At 37.5% G+C, this 20,318-nt stretch overlaps 1 protein-coding gene across 1 annotated transcript in view; it reads left to right on the top strand.

Annotated features, from left to right (window-relative positions):
• Window positions 1-20,318, top strand: part of Csmd3 (CUB and Sushi multiple domains 3) — a 1,279,636-nt gene that overhangs the window by 1,013,593 nt on the left and 245,725 nt on the right. Inside the window, exon 35 of the mRNA XM_012516661.2 lies at window positions 9,843-9,959. Within this exon, the coding sequence (XP_012372115.2) occupies window positions 9,843-9,959 (117 nt within the window). The remainder of the gene's footprint in view (window positions 1-9,842; window positions 9,960-20,318) is intronic.

Below are 20,318 nucleotides of genomic sequence, written 5' to 3'. Positions count from 1 at the left end.
CTATAAGTCCAATATCTGTGTAGTGAGACCGCATAGAACCTTTACTAAATCCAAAAAAATAAAAAAGGTAATTCAATTTCAATCATTTAAAGAAATCGTCTTTCCATGCAATTTATTATACAAGTATAGATTAGTAATTTACAGTAACTTGGGAGTGAAGGAAATGGCGACAGCTCATAATACTCAGGAGTACTAGGATTCTTTAAGAGACGATAACAATATGGTGAAATTTGGTAGTTTGTTATCTAACTTGTCAATATGCTAAAAATCACTCAACTGGCACTTCAGTAGGGTGAATTTCATGGTGTATGAATGATAACACTGAATAATTTTCATCGATGAGAAATATGTCTCAGGACATGACCTGAAGAGGCTCCTACCAAGACCAGGAATCCATACGCACTTGCCCACAGAGTAAGTGAAGCTCGCCGACTCCCACTGCAGAAAAAGGGTTTTGGGGACTGGCCAGGAAAAGGCACAGGAAGGACTGATTTGTGAGACAGAAATTTAAAGCCACACGTGCTCTGCGAAACATGACACATTATTTCCTGAAACTGGGAGCATTTAGGCTGAGAGGGTGGAAACTCTAGGAAAAGCGGGCCTCTTCCCAGAGGAGCCTTGGCTCAGTTTGCACATACGAGCCCATCTGTGTTTGTTTGATTGTTTAAAAATGAATAAATGGAATATGCTCTGAATTCTCTCACCCTGTTCCTTTATCTTAGGATCAGGTTCCTGCTCTTTGCTTTTTAAAATTAAGGGAATTTATGGACTTACAGTGTTCTTGTGGGATTTGGGCTGTGACAGTTTGAAAAGAAAGGAGCTCAAATTAGTTAAAGGAATGCCACTATGGATAGCTTTGCACAACTTTGACCTGGGTCTGGAAGTTTTGGATTTTTTAGTCATGTTTTTCTTTGTCTCCTTTCTTATTTTACTTCCTCTTCCTTATTTCCTGTCTCAAATGTCCCTCTGCTATACAATTTAAAGATGGAAAGATGTTTGGTGGCTCATAATTTGAGGGGCCTTAGTCTGGGCTTGGCTGGTCCAAAGGCAGAAATGGTGAGTTGGAAGGGGTGGCAGGGGAAAGCTGTGGGGAGATATTTTAGAGCTAAGCCTACAGCATGTTGATTTTTATTATTTATTTATTTATTTATTTATTTATTTATTTATTTATTCAATTTGTAGTTTAAGGTTCTACAGATGTTCAGGGTTTCACTACTAGATCGGACTCATAGTGATCCACCTGTTTACAGCCTCCCAAGAGCTGGGACTACAGGTGTGCGCCATCTCTCCCAGTCTCAATTGCTGTCTCAGCTTGCCCCCAGGGGCAGGGCCGGCATTTCAGGCTGGGGGAATCGATCCCCTGGTCCCTGCGCCTGCTTGCAGGCATGTTAATCTGCTGAACTATTTGGTCAGCCCAATGTGTTGTTTTGCAAAATTTAGGATAAAAACAGAATGGCGTAGGCAGCCTAGTTTAACAATCCACATCCCAGACTAATGCTGACTAGGATTTGTTGTCAGTATGAAAATCTGTCCAAGGAAGGTCGCAATTTGTGTGCCCCTCCTGCAGAATGTCCTGCTTCCCCTGGGAGCACAGTCTGTCCTGCATCTCACCAAGTGCTGAAGGCTGAAGGAGGTGACTTCTTAACCGGAAAAATGAATGAGTCCAGGCCATCAGTGGAGAGACAGATGTGGAAGCCCACGTCTCAACTAAGTTGACTTATTGAGTCATTAACAGAGTTTCCACACCATTAGCCACCGTATTGTGATGGGCTTTGTTTTAATAGTAGAAAAGTATTACTGGATTGCAATTCATAAGCCATGGGGAGGGATTTTTGTATTGTTTTGTTTTCTTTTGTTTTGTTTACTTTTAAGCAGACAAAGCGACAGAAGACACATGCCAGTGTTATACTTGTAGTTTTGCAAATAACTGAACATAAATGTATCAAAAATAACAGGGGAAAGAAAAGATTAAAATAAATAAGAAACTTATATTACTTATATAGTCACTCATAATTTGAGATAGTATTTATCATGATTATGGTAAAATGGCCTGGAAGGCTTACCGTCTAAGGCAAGTAAGCAAAGTGATGTATTTACGCTTTTACAGGAGTACAGAAGGAAGCATAAAAAATTGGGTAAATAGATATTTTCAGTAAGATCAAGGCTTTGCACAAAGAAGGAAATGAAACAATGGTAACTTTACTCTTTAAAATGTTAATTGGCCTTGTTTCATAATTCTGCAATGTGTGAATTTGTCTTAGCATTCCATAATACCTCACAAATGTATGTACCTAAAAATAAAAGATTAATATATAATATAAAAAAGATTGTATTCTATACATCATACATATATGCTCAGCTGTTTCTATATATATCCATGGAAAACATAATAAAAACCAAAACATATATGATTACAATATATATAGTTATCAAATATTACAACAGAGTGGAGAGCAAGTTTATGGATCATGGCAATTAATATACCATATGAAACTAGTCTTTACTATATACTCTATATAAGAGACATTTGAAATAAAGTGGCTCAATATAGCTAAAATAGAGGATGACAGTATTTCAGGCAAAGGCACGACAGTATGACAGCCATAGTAATTTCAGACAAAATAGAAAGTTCTAAAACTTTCAATATAGCAAGGGACCTTCTATACAATATGAGGAGCCATAATTCACTCTGAAGCTGTAATGATTCATGCACCAGAAACCCATCACCTTTACAGAAAAAAAAATGATAGGGCATGCAAATATGTTAATACAACACTGTCAGTACAAGAGAGGTCTGTTCATCAAATGGAACCAGTGGAAAAGATAGAAATTACAGTCCTTACAATAGAACTTAAAGGAATACAGCACACACTATGCTGAATATGAATTACTTTTTTTTTTTCCTCAGTGGCCATGGCCTATTACAAAGCTTTGTTTTGTAGAAAAAAAATCAGAAATTTAAGTAAAATATAAATAAATAACTTTAGTCCTAATGTCAGTTGTGGGAATATAGTGGTTATCTGCATTCACATCCGTATCCAAGAGTTTGAGGCCAGGAAGCTTTATCTTTAAAAAAAGAAAAATGCTCCTTGGGAAATCTCACTTCCCAGCTCCTCCTGTGCTAGCATGTGTGGTTCGTGACATTCAGTCAGGCTATATTAGAACGTAAGTTATTTGCTAGAGGTGCCGTTGCAGTTTTGTACAGTACAGCAGTTCTTCCAATCTCCAGTAGTCACAGGTCACATCCAGTAAATCATTGATTTAATATGTCGCATTGCTCCTTTGGGACCTGTGAGCAGTCACCACTTTCAGAAGTACCTCACCGGCTTTCTGAGAATAATTTATACTTCATGTAATAATTTTCATGATAGAGAATATTTGATAATAAATTATACATTACACAAGTGAAGAGACAGATGAAAAATTGCAAGTAGCTTCCGGCTATGTTGAAAGTATTACAAGGTACTTATGAGGTACCTGAACATGCAAGAAGGCTCTACACAGCATAAGTGGTGCGACATTGTCCTACTTCACTCAGTGGTCAAGCACCTCTTCTTCTTTCCCTTCCCCATTTTATATTTTAAAGAGAAAAAAGTAAAAATGATACAGAACTTTAAAACAAGACAATAGGAAATCAACAATGGCTATTATATTGTATATTATTATTTTCAAAGTAGTTGTTCAGATTATAAGATATAGGCATACAAAATGATATTGTAGAAACACTACCTTCCTTTTGAAGAACTAATAGGCCTCATAGAATTTAGCAGCATAATTATCTTAGCTATCTTGTGTGTGCGTACATGTATTTTTTCTTTTGTATTTCTTCTTTTCTCTTTTCCCTCATTTTGATTGTCCTTTTCAGCAGTTTCTTTCCCTTTCAAAATGCTTGTTCATTTTGGATCTTATTTAAACTTTCAGTTTCTTACACTAGGGTGACATGATATTTACACATGCAAGGCTGATTTATTTCACTTCTGAGTATGGTCTCTAGTTGCATCCATTTACCTACACCACCCTCAAGTGATCCTTTTCATAGATGAGTAGTACTTCATTGTATAGAATAGCATATCATTTTACTTCATTCCTCAGTTGATGGGCATTTGGGTTGTTTCCATGAATTAGCTCTGGCAAACTGAGGTGCCTCTTGTTGCTGTCCACGTCCTGTGCTCCTCTTCTGTTCCACATACACGGCCATATTCAAGCCATAGGAGGAAAGTCTTTTTCCTGAGGCAGCTAGAAACCATCTAAACTTTGGTTACTCCAGAATTCACATGTATTAGTCAGCTTTTCCGAGATTGGAACAAAATGCCTGACACTAGAGATGCAAAGGAGGAGAGATTTACTTGCCCCACAGTTTCATAAGGGTTCAGAGGGTTCGATGCATGGATGGTGAAGAAGAGCCCAGCCCACAGCAGCCCCAAAGCAGAGAGTAAGCAAAAGGCTGTGCTCTCACCAGCCTCTCCTGAGAGCACAGGCAGCTACAACTCCAGCAGTGGCTCAGTTCTCTGTGGAGAATTATGGATCAGTTTTTTACACAGGTGATAGCAAAGGGAGCACTGGGTTTGTTCTCTGATGAGTGTAGGCCCTACCTTGGAATACAGGAGACTTTTGGGGGGATATTTCCATCTAAACTGTAACATATCACATCTCTCCACTATAGTACCAGACATAATGCATAATCCACACATTACTGGACATATCCACTATAAGCCTGGACATAATCCAGGCAGAGTAAAGCAAGTGTGTTCAATTTAAATGAAACCTGGACAGGGCCAGGAAGATGGCTCAGTAGAATGAGTGCCTGCCTGGCAAGTGCAAGGTCCTGAATTGAGTCCCCAGTACCCACAAAAACAAACAAACAAACAAACAAACAAAAAAACCAAGAAACATAGATATATTTTACTTACATGAATCAAATTACAAATTCAGCCAAAGGTATTTTTAAAAGTAAACTACAAAAGAAAGAGAGAAAGAATGAGAAATTTAAATGGGGGTGTTGTCACTTAGTCAGGGAGGGAGGCCCCAGATTGATGAAAGGTTAGTGTGCCTGTGGTGCTGTGAATTGGCAGGCATGACTTTGAATGTTTTCAGTGGTGCTCAGCATCCAGGAGGCCCTGGTGTTTAACCCTTGTATCACTGATAATGCTGCGAATGTTCTAAGATTCATTCAGGACTTTAGCACTGTATATTTCCCCAGAATGTGAAACAACAGTGATTCTAGGTAATCAAACATAGAAACATCAAAAAGGTAAGTCACAGAAAGAAGTTCATATCCATTTATAAAGACATGTCTGGGTTTCACACTAAATGTAAGTGAATTTTCTGGGGCCAGTTCAACCAAAGAAATACCAGCGTTGCATGCTCTCTTGTCACTTCCCTCATCACTGAGATGCAACACCCCAAGCTCGCAACTTAGAGAAGGAAAGGTTTTGGCTCCTAGTTTGCAGTTATTTCAGTCTATAGTTGACTGAATCCAAAGTAGGGCATCACAGTAGAGAGTCACAGCAGAGGAGAAAGGGCTTCTGAACACATCAAGCAGGAAGCAGAGAGGGATGCAGAGGGCTGGGTAGGCACTAGACCCTCTCAAGTAACATCTCTCAACCAGGCTTCCACATCCAGCTATAAGCCCATCAGGGGACAAACCCATGATGTGGTAACCCCCAAAAGCCCCACCTATGAGAGCATAAAAAGCTCTAGGGGACATCTAGATAGGAAACACAGTCTATGTGGAGCATCATTGTATGGTAGCTTGGTCTCAGACGCATAGTTCACTTTGTCAGCCAACAAGTACTCACACAGAATCTGCCCTGCCTGTGTGCTGTCTTGAGAAGAGAGGAAAAAATAGGGGACAGCTTGCATGTTAGAAATCTCATTACTGATTATATGATGCTGTGATGAGTAGACCTGGGCATCTATTGGAAGAGCCTATATAGAAGCTGCTGAAAGTCTGGACTGGGCTAGATACAACAAAAGACAACGTAGAGGGCAGGAGATACACTGTGTAAAAGTAGAAGCAATCGATCAGTAACTGGACCCCAAGCTAGTAAGACAGAGTGAAGAAAAACATCATTTAAAATTAAGCTAAGTTTGATATTTAAAACCTCAAAACTATTTTGGTTCTCTAAACACATACAAAGTACAATTATAAGGACAAGATGAAGACATGATATCTTGGCTAAACATCTTGTCCTCTGAATAACTACTACAAAGACAACAATATGCAGTGTATTAATTATTGTAACCATCCTACAAACCTGTTTTGAAACTGTTCCATTACTATTTTCTTTTTTTCTCATTAAAATGAATAAAAATTATTTTTAAAAAATCAAAAAAAGTACAATTCTCTAAGGAAAGGAAGATGAGTTGAAGAGGAGGTAGGGATATGGGAAGAAAAGAATCCAGTCATGTCATGTGCAGGTACAAGTTTCTTATGTATAAATATGATCAATACTTGTATCTAAAATGCATCTGTCAACTTTAATAATTTCACAAATGCAATTCTTCAGTGCTTTACAATATGATTAGTTTCAACTGGTTACGTAGATATTAGTGTCATTGCCAGAATGGTGGCAGATCCTAAAATAGCACAAGAGTTTCTCATGATCAAGTGTGATTTTGAAAAAGAACATGGCCCTTTCCAAAACTTACTGATGTCTCCATTCAAATAAAACAGCTCTCTTTCTTCTTTTTTTTTTTTTTTTTGTGGAACCAGGGATTGAACTCAGATCCTTGACGTTTGCCAGTCAAGCGCTTATCCTACTGAGCCATCTCCCAGCCCTCAGCCCTCTTTCTTTCTTTCTTTCTTTCACCCATCTGTACCCACCCTTACAGAGCCACATCTTCTAGTAATTGTGCATGTTCCACACACCTACAAGTGAACTATAGATTCATAAATTATATTAGTTGTGGCCTTGAACAAGTAGGTTTTCATGTTCAATGTATTATAATGGATAGAGAGAAAATAATTGCCACTTTGAAAAAGCTTAAAGGAATATATGAAGTATATGTTAAAAAGCAAAAACAATGGTAAAATATAACATTTTTGTTTGCTTTTATATCCTACTCTTAGGACTAAACATAGATAAATGCTGTCCTTTCTCTGCTAGCTCCTATGACGAGTCACATTAGAAAGAGAATATAACAGAGACCAGAATTCACAAGGAGTGAAGCTGGCTGGGCCGATGGCACTTATGTTTTGTAGATGAAACAGATTACAATAGCTACTATGTGATTATTGTCAGTCACCAGAGTATTCCACATTACTAATGTAAATTGAGAGCTCACAGCTGTATTTCCAAAACTTTAGAGGCTGAGGCAGGAGGATCACAAGTCCAAGATTAACCAAGGCTCTATGGAGAGCTTTAGGAAAGAGGAGTGCTGAATTCTATAACAACCACCCCACATACATAGAAAAAAATAAAAAACAAACATAAAACCATTTGATTATGGCTACCAGTCTACATAACAGGTTTGATATATTAGTGACCATAAGAACATGCTACTGACTTTGTCTTACATATTTTCTTGGTTTAAAAGAAAAACCCTCACCTTTATAAATAAGATTTCCAACAAAAGCTGCCCTGAACATCTATTATGCAAAATAAGGTATATGAAGCAAATGAAAGGTGACACACACTAAGGTAGGCTGGCAGAATGTGCATGACTAAGTCTCAGAACTGAACTTGAGTGAGAAGCACTCACTTCTGTTCTTACTTTCCAGATATAAAAATAACAGCTTTTGTCACCTCCTCTGAAAGTATTGTCACTTTCAGTTTGAGCGCTTGAATATCAGATAGGAAGGTAACATAAAAAGCATTTCTGTCTTTGAATGACTCCCTCATCACTAGCATTATGAGCTGAATGAAGACCTCAGTGCCAAAATAAGAATACGCCTGTCGGCTTCGTTCTCAAACAGTAATGAGTGATGGCAGCAAGTGTGGCTTTGTCACTGTCAATTTGTGTTTCTAGGAAGTTTAATTTCAATCTCTTTAATTGTAACTATTTCATTTCCTTTTACAGAATATTAAGAAAAAAAGTCAGAACATTCATTAGCCATGTTACTCAGTATAATATACCGTTTGTGATTTGGGCATTTTTATACCTATTGCTATATTTTAAAATTTTTGTCAGGAGTCCATCCAAAGTTTTGACTTTTTCAAATTGTCACAAGGCCCTCTTTTTGTTTTAAAGAAAGGTTATTTAAAAAAAAGAAATAAAAAGTGTGATTAGGAGTTGCAAAGCAGGATAATAAGAAATTAGCAATGGTTAGTGCTGTGTCTTATTGTCTGCAAATGTTGACCAGATTACAAGATACAGGGATTATTGCAAAATTAATCAACCAATATATGCACAAACTGAACTTTTCCAGGAATAAATGAAATTAGTCATATAACTGGGATAGCTGTCTTGTGCCTATATATTCTTTCTCCTTCTTTCTTTGCTCCTCAAAACTCTCTTAGCAGTAATTTAATATTGCTTCAGGTGCTCTTTAAAACCAAAGTCAAGCTGAGATGTAGCTCAGTGGTCGAGTGCTTGTCCAGCACACTGGATATTCTGAGTTTCATATCCAGTATTACAAAAAGGGAGAAAGAAAAAGAAAAGAAAAACAGCCAAACATTAAATTTTAGTGTAAAGCACCAAATATCATTTTGGGCTCCACCAATTAACTTATATGCAGCTGTACTTTTTTCATTGTTTGTAGCTCTTTTAAAATGTAAAACCTGTTCTTTGTCCATCAGCTGAGTTTGATCTGGTGACTGTAGTTTATAGAGGGCTGTTCTAGAATAAATTATTATTAATAATGCCAAAAATCTCCTTTTGGTGCTTCAGAAGAATAATAAATTATATTCTATTCTTTCAGTACAAATTCAAACCCCATTAAGCAAGCTGAGTGATATCAAGCCATCAGTCTTATATTGATAAAAAGAGAGAGTCAGAGTAACAACAACTTTCCAACTAGCTGCTCAAAATAAATGCAGCCTTTCCCCAGGAAGACATAGCTTAAAAAACTTACAGAGTGGATATGTACATCAATAAAAGACACTGCAAGCAGGAGGGATCCAAACTGGAAGAGAAACACAAGGTTCTATCCAGGACCAACCAATCAGGAGATCAGCAAAGATGTTCTAACAAAGACAAAGAGAGAGGCCATTGGAAAGGCCCGCCTGGCCAGACCTGTCCCCTTGGAAACCACCTAAGGGAATGAGAAAGAATCAACCTACTTCCTTATGTTCCAGATTTCCAAATCAGTCCAGGTTTCCCTCCACCCTCACCCCCCACCTTTACTAACCACTTTGTAAGGTTTAAACCTTTTCTTTCTCATGAAACTTTCTTGTGCCTTGGCTGCCAAGCATCGCCGTGCCTTATTTATCTGATCCTGAACCTTTAATGTGCTACAGAACTTCTTCTTTGGCTATGCTTTCCCATTTTACTTAATTTTTGAATGATCTCATTCAGCTAGAGAATAGCAACTTTCAGTCTCTATTAATATGTAACTCGGGTCTCTTTCACTACCAGAGCTCTCATCCAAGTGCATCCTCTGTCTTGTGTTTCACAGGATCTCTTTTCTATGAGTTTACCACAAACATTTGCCTCGTCTCATTTAGAGATACCATAATTATAATATAATTATACTATTTTGCATGGGAAAAGAGTAAATTTGAATATTTATAAAATGTTGCCCATGTACATTATTTGGGTATTTGACAGTGGAGGAGCTTGTTAAAAATGGCATAAATTCTACACTTTGAAATCCAGTAGCCCATTTTTATATCAAGAAGTTATTCATGGTACTTTGAACATTTTCTAATGGTAGCATTTTTATCATTTTTATTTCCTAGCACCCTGTGGGAGTCGCTCAACAGGATCAGAAGGCACTGTTCTATCACCAAATTATCCAAAAAATTATAGTGTGGGACACAACTGTGTTTATTCTATAGCCGTTCCCAAGGAGTTTGGTAAGTCAGATTCATTTCACCAAGCAGTTTTTACGGAAACACCTAATTCCCAAAAAGTACATTGTAATTCTTTGTAGATAGCACCTTTGCCATAAAGTTCGACATCCTTACATTCAATCTGAATTAACAGTCAAGTACACAGGTGAACAACAATATAAAATGAAAACAGGATTGTTTTTAATTTTTAAAAAAGTATGTCCAGTAACCTTGCAAGTGCCTTCATACTGGAATTATATAAAATGGGAAACTACCAGAGCATAAAGCCAATCTGTAAAGACATACATGAAGTCAAACCTAGTAACGGTAACAGCAATCACGTATCAGTGTATTGACACATTTCCCGAAGGAAGGTATCTTGGTTCACACATGTCTAGCGTCTGAACCCATATAAAAAAGACAGCAAAGGACATTCCGGCTCCTCTCGCCACCTGACAATCTGTTCCGCACTGGCACCACGAGGACGGTGTGTCCTTCACTGCCTTCACATCTCTGATCGCAAGTCTTAGAAGTCACCTGGTTGGCTCCTAAAGGTTTTTGGATTTAAGATCCAGCTGGATCTAACCCAGATTAAGCTCTGTTCATGCATGGGTGGGCAAGGGAAATTTAGAGAGCAGTAAAGTAGAGAGGACAGGCTGAAAGTTCACGAACCTCTAGAATTTCGATTTATAACATTGTGTCTCATGGTAAAGGATTTGTTATAGCTGTCATAAGCATCTGGGTCTGGATGACTCAGTATTTTACAGAAGGACGTGGATTTTTACCGCTAAAGCTTGTTGGATATTATCTTACCCTTCCTACTGCTGAAATATAAAATAAGCTGATGTTTCCAGTCCAATTTCTTAAAACCAGATACTACCTTCTTTTCTTTCCTCTGAATTAAATCAAAGATCCTCAAATTAATTAAGAAGATTGTCATCGGAAGTGACATATGAAGCATTTCATTTAACATTGAAGTAGAGCGAAGCATTTGCAAAGCGTCTGTTTCTGCATGAACTATTTTCTTCCCGGAGCATATTGATAGGTTGTGTTAGATTTTAGCTGTGTTAGTGAAGAGAATGACAGTGTACAAAAAGAATATCATTCTCTTAACTGTGTTGATTTTTTGCCCATTGTATCCAAGGCTGTTCTCCCTTTCTAGAGGGGTTTATAGTCCCCTGATGCCAAAAATATTACATGGCTGTGGACAGAATCCTAGCAATGATTATCCGCAAAACTCCATGACTCTCCGGGCTCCCTTTGGAGCCCAGTAGTCTGCATATGCTTATAAGGGGAAAGAAAAAGTACCTATCAAAATAAATTAATGAGTAGATTGCTAAGAACTGGAATCTTTACTCTGGCAGGCTAATGTAATTTGAATGTAGTTATTTTAATGTATAAAATAATGATATATTGAGACAAAAATTAGAGGTATTTTTGAGACATGTTTTCTTGGATTATTTGTGGATAAAAATAAAGTGAGCTTTTATTGATTCGAAAGAAAAATGATTTGATTTAACAAACGTTGCATCACTATTTCACACTATGTATAAATTTTAACAGTGGGGATTCTAATTTCTGCCCTGTCACTTCTTTGCTGTCTTTGCATAAGTTACATAATGTCCTCAACTCTCAGTCTGCTGGGAAAATGGGAATCCTTCATGTCAGTGGAACAGAGCTGTGAAGATAGACGACACGGCGCACCAAGGATCGCACATGGCCAGGCTCGGCTCAGGGTCGTTGGGGTTCAGAATTCAAGCTTTGGACTCAGATTGCGGCTTCAAGCGCCACTCAGTTATTTCTGTTGCGTAGCACAAATCATACAATCATCTTTAACTTGCTCTTGTTGTTACCCCTAAAAGGAGGGTGGTGACAAACACCTACTGCACAGGGTTGTTCCATTATTAAATAATATGCGTGTAAATGTTCGCGTGACGGCACCGAGCATGAGCAGATGCACGCGCGTACACGCTTCTGCTCGTGTTCACATCCGCGTGGAATGCGCCACGCCCCTGATCCCATGCCCTCTAAGGGAGTGAATAAAATGGCCTGAGCTATTGGATTGGACTTGGGTCTTAAAGGTATCACAGCTAAAAATAAGACAATTACTGGTTGTATTCAGTTAAAGCACAAAATATTAAAGAAGTACAACCGAACTTTTGGATCTCCCATCTCCGGTAGATTTCGAGGCACCCGTATCGTCTCATGGTCCCTGACCGGTTTCTCAGAGTTGGGAAGGAGAATTGCATCAGCGCTGGCGGCTGCCTCCTCCCCATCCGCACCTTTGATTCTTTGAGGTGACCTGACCAAGGTGTCCCCTGGAGCTCGCACTTGGCTCCTCCTACCTCTCATTTTCGCCTCACTGCGTTGGTCTGCTATTGTTGCTTGGAGCCACTTTTGTATATCAATTTACCATATCGTTTCTCACATTTTTTTCATTTCCATCATTTATTCCAAGTTATAAACATTATTTCTTTTATATAATAGAACTAGACTTTTAAATTAAATTTTAAATGTTTATCCCATATGCTCAGATTTTATTGGAGTTGCATTTTTATTGTATTTGCCATGGCCATGTATGTTCATTTATTTTATTCTTCCTACTGTAGATTCAAATTAATATAAATTGATATGTACATAAGGTGACTCTGCTGCTCTTTGGGGCTCACTGTTCTGCCAGTATTCCATTAGACTTCATTTGAACTTCAGATACTAGGGCTCGTTTAGCAGTCTTTATATGCAGAAATTCCATTGTTTTATATTCTTATAAAGGTGATCGTTTTGGATCAAATGGACAGCATTTACTAATACTTTACTGACTTCTGTGTATAGCATTAAGCTATTTCATTTGACATTGGGGACTTAAAGAAAAACACTATCAATAAAACATATTTTAATTTTCCTTCCTCTTTTAGGGCATTTATACATTTCTTGGTATAAGAGATTGAATCACTGGAGCTACCTCCAGTCCTATTTATTTTTTGCTGATTTTAGACAGGGCATCACGGATTCCCTAACTTGCCTGAGACTGGACCTTGGCCTGAACCCCTTCCCCTGAGCCTCCCAGAATGCTGGGGCCTGGTGTGCACCACCGCACCCAGCACATGCTTTAGCTTTAACGATAAATTGTTTCCCATTCGGATGGTTACTTAAGTGTTGCTGAAATATGCTCAAGGTCCAAGACCACAGAAGCCAAATTTTATGTTATCTTGAATTGGATATGGATTGGCTTCTCTAGAATGTCAGTGAATTGTTAACATTGTCAAAGGGGGAAAAAGAGGTTCTAAATATATACTGATATCTAGGTCATAGATCGTGGGAAGTAGGGTTATTAAAATTGAGAAATTTTATGGATTTCCTTTTATCTTTTTCTTAAGAGGAGGATGAATTTATTGAGAAAAAAAAAAGCTTCTATCTGAGAGGGAGAAAGGGGCCCAGAAAATGTGTTGGGCCCTCTTTCTCTCAGCTGAAAAAAGTCATTGAAGTAAGGTAGTAGCCAGAGTTGAATAAAACAAAACAAAACAAAACAAAACAAAGGATAACTTTGTATTCTGATTTTCTCCTGGGATAGAAGACTGTGCTATATATATTTATTATAACACTTACTGAAAAAGGCACAGCTGAGAACGTGAAGCTGGAAGGTTGGGATGGACGACTTGGTGATGGAAGACCATCAGGTGGTTGGCGGAAGTGGAGTTTAGAAAAGGGTAGCCTTGCTTACACTCAGAGCAAACGATTGAGAATCAGTAACGTGACCAATCACTCGCAGGGTGCACTTCATAGGGGATGCTCCCTCTGGTGTCCTCATTCCTCCTGAAGTTTTCCTTTGTATGTCTCCGCAGTCTCTTGTTTCCTAGGATTGTCAGTAGAAGACAGTGCCTGTGGCTGCCACCTCAAGACGGCAGGGGCATAGTGGTTCAAAACAACAGACATTTATTCCCTTATACTTTTGGAGGTGTGATATCTGAAACAAGGCCCCCAAGTATCTGCAACTTCTAGCAACACCCTCAGAAACGTATTTATTAGGATATATATCTTATTTTTTCCCTAGACTAGTTTCACATGTGAAATCCTAAAACTGAAGATCACAACTTCCTTTTCTTTGCCCAGTTTCTCTCGCCTACCTCTCATCTCTGCTATGGGTAGTCTATTTGATACTACATTCTAAGTTCATAAATTTCTCCATCATCTCAGGTTATTTTCAGTCCATTCCTCTTTGTACCTGTGTCACATCGAAATGCTAAAAGCTTCTGTGTAGTGCTGCAGGAGCAGATTTCACCACTTAGAACTTCTCTCCTATTTTTTTGCATTTTCCTTGTTACTTTTTCAAAATCACTCCATTTTTAATTTTAATTATAGTGATGCATTTAGATATACCTAATTGCATTCATCACAGGGAATTTATACTTGTACAAGATGTACCTTGCTTCTTCTTTTTACCCCAACCCCCTCTCCTCCCTTCAACCTCTCTTCCCCTCCTTGTTTAAAAACTTTGTTTTCCTTCCCTTAAGTTGCATATTTTTTCTATCTCTTTCTCTTTCTCTCTTTCTCTCTTTCTGACTTTTTTTTTTTTTTTTTTTTTTAAGACAGGGTCTCACTAGATAGCTAGGCTCATCTGGACTCACTACGTAGCCCAGGCTGGCCTTGAACTCACACTGATCCTCCAGCTACAGCTTCCCAAGTGTTGGAATTGTAGGTGTGTGCTACCATGCCCAGTTTGCAGGGTTTTGTTCTTTAAATCAATCCAGAATCATTTTTCCTCATAAAGTGACTCAAAATACAGGACTAATTTTTATTTTATACTTTCCCCTGGAGTTATATTAAAAATGATAATAATTAGCTAAAACATACCTTATTAACTCTTTTATTATGTATGTGGTACAGGGTCTACCTAGGCAGTTCTCCTCCAGTCTCAGCCTCCCCAGCGCTGGGATTACAGGCATGCACCACTATGCCCAGTTTTGGTGGCCAGCTCAGTGGGCCTGGGGCAGGGCCAGCATGTCATGTGGTACAGGGACCGAACCTTTGTCCTTGTGCTTGCCAGGCAGGCATTTAGATCACTGAGCTATCTCCCAGACTTTCATTATTATTATGTTTATTAAACTTTGTTACAGGCTGATGAACCTGGATAATGACATAATGTTTGAGTGCAGTATGATCTTCTAGTATCAGCTCTTGTATGTTTCTGTGATTAGTTGTGAAAGATAGCACTGAAAATTTAGGACTTTTTAGGATTTTGAAGGGGAAAATACAATATATTGAAACTAAGTTGTAAACATACTCTCTGCAAATCTACATATATTTAATTATCCATTGAACATCTGGATTTTTAAATTAGTGCTCAAATGCAACATTAATTATATTTTAGACCTGTGTGCTTTTTTTAAGGAACTATTTTCCTAAGAATCACATAAATTTTGTTTTGGTTACCTCTCTTGATACTCAGCTCAGTCATATATTACCACTATTTTCCCCCATATTTTACTGATCAATTGTTTGTATTTCCTCCATCCTCATTAGTTCAGTAAATTGACTTTTTATTTTTCTAGTTTAAATCTTCCATAATGAGTGGCCTTGGGCCAGCCAGATTGCTCAGGGGATTAAAATGCCTGTTTAGGCAGTTACAGGCCCTGAAGTTTGATCCTGGGTGTGCCCTGCCTGCCCCGCCCCCTGGGCACACGGAGAGAGTGATTGACACTGGGCGTGGTGGAGCACACCTGTAATCCCAGTGCTGGGAAGGCTGAAAACAAGATCACTAAGAGTCCAATCTGTGTAGTGAGACCCTGTAGACCCTGTACTAAATACATTTTTTTAAATGAGTAGCCTTTAAATCAATTCTTTTTATATTTTATGCATTTCCTGGGGAGATACTAGCAATTGAACTCAGGAACTCACACTTGCCAGGCAGGCACAGCACTGCTGAGCTATCTCTCTGGCCTTGTATCCTGTATTTTATATTTAAGTGGTACAATATTCCATTTTTAAATGTATATTTTGCTACAGGATCTCACTCCTTAGCTTGCACACATAGTGATCCTCCTGTTTTGAGCCTTCCCTGGCACTGGGATTGTAGGCATGAACCACCATGCCTGGTCTCAATTGTTCAGTTTTAAACATTAAAATTTCATGAAAATCAATGATTACTCTTTGTTCAGTTACGGAGTTATCTATCTAACAATGGCAGATAATGTCACAAAATAAATGTTTATTCCAAGTGCAGGGATACTATTTAATCACTACTTACTAGGTTTAGAGCAATTGAAAAGAAAAAAGAAAGAAAAATTTCAATTTGATGGTTATAGTTGATGCATATTTTTATTAGTACATGACATCATGGTCATGCTCATCTTAGAGAGCAGGGCAGGCACTCACTATATTTTATCTTGTTTTTAATTTAATTTTATTTTAAAGAGTAAATAAAGCAAAAGCCAATAGTAAGAAATGACAGAAACACAGTAATGAGCAACAATGCATATAGTACAGATTTTCAAACAAGAATAACAGATTAACAATGGTTGTTATATTATGTATCTTTATTGTCAAATCTATTGCTCATAATAAGAGATATTTGTTTGCAAGATTGAACAAATAATTGAACATTACTGCTTGCTTGCTGTTTTTGTTTTTGTTTTTGTATTTCAGTAAGGGTCTATAGGACCTACAAGGTCTCACCACGTAGATAGGACTCATAGTGACCCTCTTGTGTTCAGCCTCCCAAGAGCTGGGATTACAGGCACACACCACCATGCACAGTCTCAATCACTGTCTCAGTGTGTCACAGGGGCGGGGCCAACATGGCAAGCGGGGGACCAAACCTGGCCACTGGATCTGCCTAAGCAGGCGCTTTAATCCACTGAGCTGTTTGGCTGACCCTAATGTTTGCTTTCTATAAACTTTCATTTTTTCTTCATCTTTTTACTTCAGCACTTTTAATTTAATTTAAAGAGAGTATAATAATAATTGGTAAGACGTTAGGAACAATGGTACACATTTAGCAGTACAAGGTGAGAGGTATTCAACAATGGTTTTTGATTGCACATTGCTGTCTTCAATGTAGTTGGTCAGATTGCAAATATTAACATATAGAGTAGGTCAAAGTGAAAATTTTAAACATTAGCTGGTATTTTCTTAAAGCTGATGGAAATTAAAGGTACCATCATCTTGGCTCTCCTATATTTGCATAACTTTTCCTCTTCCTTTTTTTCCTATATTTTCTCCTTTCACTCATCTCCATCATTTATTCCTTATGTTCAATTTCTTTCCATTTTACAATGTCTATAAAACCATTCAGATTTTATTTACTCTTTCAGTGTCTTACACTAGGGAAACAATATGATATTTACACATGTGGGTCTGATTTATTTTACTTATAAGTATAGCCCCTAGTTGCATTCATTTACCTATTAAACCCTCAAGTTTGTCTTTCTTTATAGTGGAGTAACGCTCCATTGTATAAAAATATCACATCATTTTTATTCATTCCTCAGGGGATGGGCATTTTGGTTGCTTCCAATGTTTGGCTATGACAAATTGTGCTGCCATAAACATGGGTGCATGTATTTTAGTATGGCATGTTTTCTGTTCTTTTGGAAAAATAGCCAGAGGTAAATAGCTGGGTGGAATGGGATTTACAGCCCTAGGTATTTGAGGAGACTCCACACTGGTTTCCGTAGTGAATGTACCAATCTACATTCCCTCCAAAATGGAGAAGGGTTCCTTTTCCCCACAACTTCTCCAGAATTTGTCATTAGTTGATTTCTTTATGATACACTTCTTTCTGGGGTGAGATAGTATCGCAAAGTTGTCTTAATTTGAAGTTATCGAATGGGAAAGTGTGTTTGTACTTGTATCCAGATGTTCTCATCTATTCCATTGATCCTCAGGTCTGTTTTTTTGCCAGTTCCATTCTGATTTCATCACAGTAGATTTGTAGTATAATTTAAAGTCAGGGATTATAAAACATCCCATCTTTCCTTTGTGGCTCAATACTGCCTTTGCTATTCTAGGTATTTTTTTGATTCCCAATGAATTTTAGAAATGTTTTCTCTAGATCTGTGAGGTATGTTAGTGGTATTTTGATAGGGATTGCATTAAATCTGTACAACAATTTTAGGAATATGGCCATTTTCATGATGTTGGTTCTTTCTATCCAAGAACAAAGAATATATTTTCATTTTCTGAAATCCTCTTCAGTCTCTCTTTTCTGAGTATTGTAATTACATAGATATTTCACTTCCTTTGTTAGATTAGTTCCTAAGTATGTCATTTTTTTGGATTCTATTGTGAAGGGTATTGTTTCTCTAATTTCTGTATCAGTGAATTTGTTAACTGTGTAGGGGAATGCTATTGATTTTGGGGGGTTGAATTTGCATCCTGCTGTGCTACTGGATTTGTTTATTACTTCTAGGAGCTCTCTGGTGGAGTTTAATGGATCTTCCATGTAGATTATCAAGTTGTCCGCAAATAATGATACTTTAACTGCTTCCTTATATATTCTTATTTCTTTTTTTCACTCTCTTGATTAAAGGCTCTGGCTAATGTTTCCAGAACTATATTGAATAGGAGTGTTAATAAGGGCCAGCTTAATAACTCAGTGGATTAAGGCACCTGCAAGCAGGCGGAGGGTCCAGGGGTTTGATCCCCAGTCCTGCCCTGCTGGCCTTGCCCCAGGGGCACGCTGAGATGGCAATTGATACTGGGCATGGTGGTACATGCCTATAATCCCAGCTCTTGGGAGGCTGAACCCAGGAGGATCACTAGGAGTCCTATCTACATGGTGAGACCTTGTAGATCCTATAGACTCTTCCCTAAAATACAAAAATAAACAAGAAGTGTTGATAGCAGACATCCTTGTCTTGTTCCTGATTTTTAGTGTAAAAGCTTCTAGTTTTTCTCCATTTAGAATGATGTTGGTTATTGGTTTGTCATAGAGGGCTTTTCTCAGATTGAGGTATAGTCCATCTATATCAATTTTCTGTAGGGCTTTGATTATGAATAAGTTTTGGATTTTGTCAAAAGCCTTTTCTGTACCTATTGAGATGGTTATGTGGTTTTTCATTTTGACTCCATTGATGTAGTGTATTACATTTCTAGATTTGTGTATGTTGAACCATCCTTGAGTTTCTGGGATGAATCTTACCTGGTGATAGTGTATAATCTTCTTGATAATTTGATGCATTCTGTTACCTAGTATTATAGTGAGGATTTCTACATGCATATTCATGGAAGAATTTGTCCTATAATTCTCTTTTTTGGTTAAGTCTTGTCCTGAGTTTGTTATCAGTGTAGTACTTGCCTCCAGGAATAATTTTTGAGTATTTTTTCCTTTTCAATTTGCCCAAAGAGTTTGAGGAATATTGGGATTAAATATTCTGTAAATATCTTATAGAATTCAGCTGCTAATACATCATGAACTGGGCTTTTCTTTGTCAGTAATTTTTTTATTATGTTTTCTACTTCATTGGCTGATATTTTGTTATTCAGAGCTTTTATATCTTCTGATTCGATTTTGATAATTTGTAACTATCTAGGAATCTGTCCACTTCTATGTATTCAATTCTATGAGAGTAAAGATTTTCAAAGTAGCTATTAATGATCTGAATTTTCACAGAATCTGTAGTAATTTTGCCATTTTCATTCCTTATTGCTTGAACTTGAGTTTTTCTTTCCTATTTTTGATAAGGTTGCCTAGAGATTTGTCAATTTTATTTAATCTTTCAAAGAATCAGTTCCTTGATTCATTACTTCTTTGTATTGTTTTCCTTGTCTCCATTACATTGATTTCTGCTCTAATCTTTATAATTTCCTCATGTCTTTGGGCTTTGGGCTTGGTTTGCTCTTATTTTTCTAGAAGCTTGGGGCAAAGCATTAGGGTGTTTAATTTTTCTCATTCTGTTTCCCTAATGTGTGTGCTTACGAATATCCCCTCTGAGACCTGCTTTCATTCATTTGCTTGCATCCCACAAGTTCTGGTAAGCTGAGTTTGAATTTTAGTTGGATTGTAGATATCTCTTAATTTCTTATTTAATTTCATTTGCCTCCCACTGGTTGCTGAGGAGAGTGTTATTTAATTTCCATGCATTTATGAGTTTTTTGTGCTTTTTTTTGTCATTAATTTCCAGTTTGATGGCACTTAAGTAAGAAAATATTCACGGGATAATTTCTGTTTTCTTGTATTTACTTGATCATGATCTGTGGACTAGTATATGGTCTATTTTAGAGAACATCCTACATACCGCTGAAAAGAATGTGTATTTAGATGCTGTCGTTTGGAACATTCTTTAAATGTCCACTAAGTCCATTTATTGAATTCAGTTCAGTTTTGCTATCTCTTTGCTAATTTTTTGTCTGACTCACCTATCTTTTTGAGATAAGTGTGTGTTA

Source organism: Octodon degus, unplaced genomic scaffold (genome assembly GCF_000260255.1).
Source record: "Octodon degus isolate 3935 unplaced genomic scaffold, OctDeg1.0 scaffold00118, whole genome shotgun sequence".
In the NCBI taxonomy this organism is placed as follows: domain Eukaryota; kingdom Metazoa; phylum Chordata; class Mammalia; order Rodentia; family Octodontidae; genus Octodon; species Octodon degus.
This window is presented reverse-complemented; position numbering and strand designations above follow the sequence as displayed.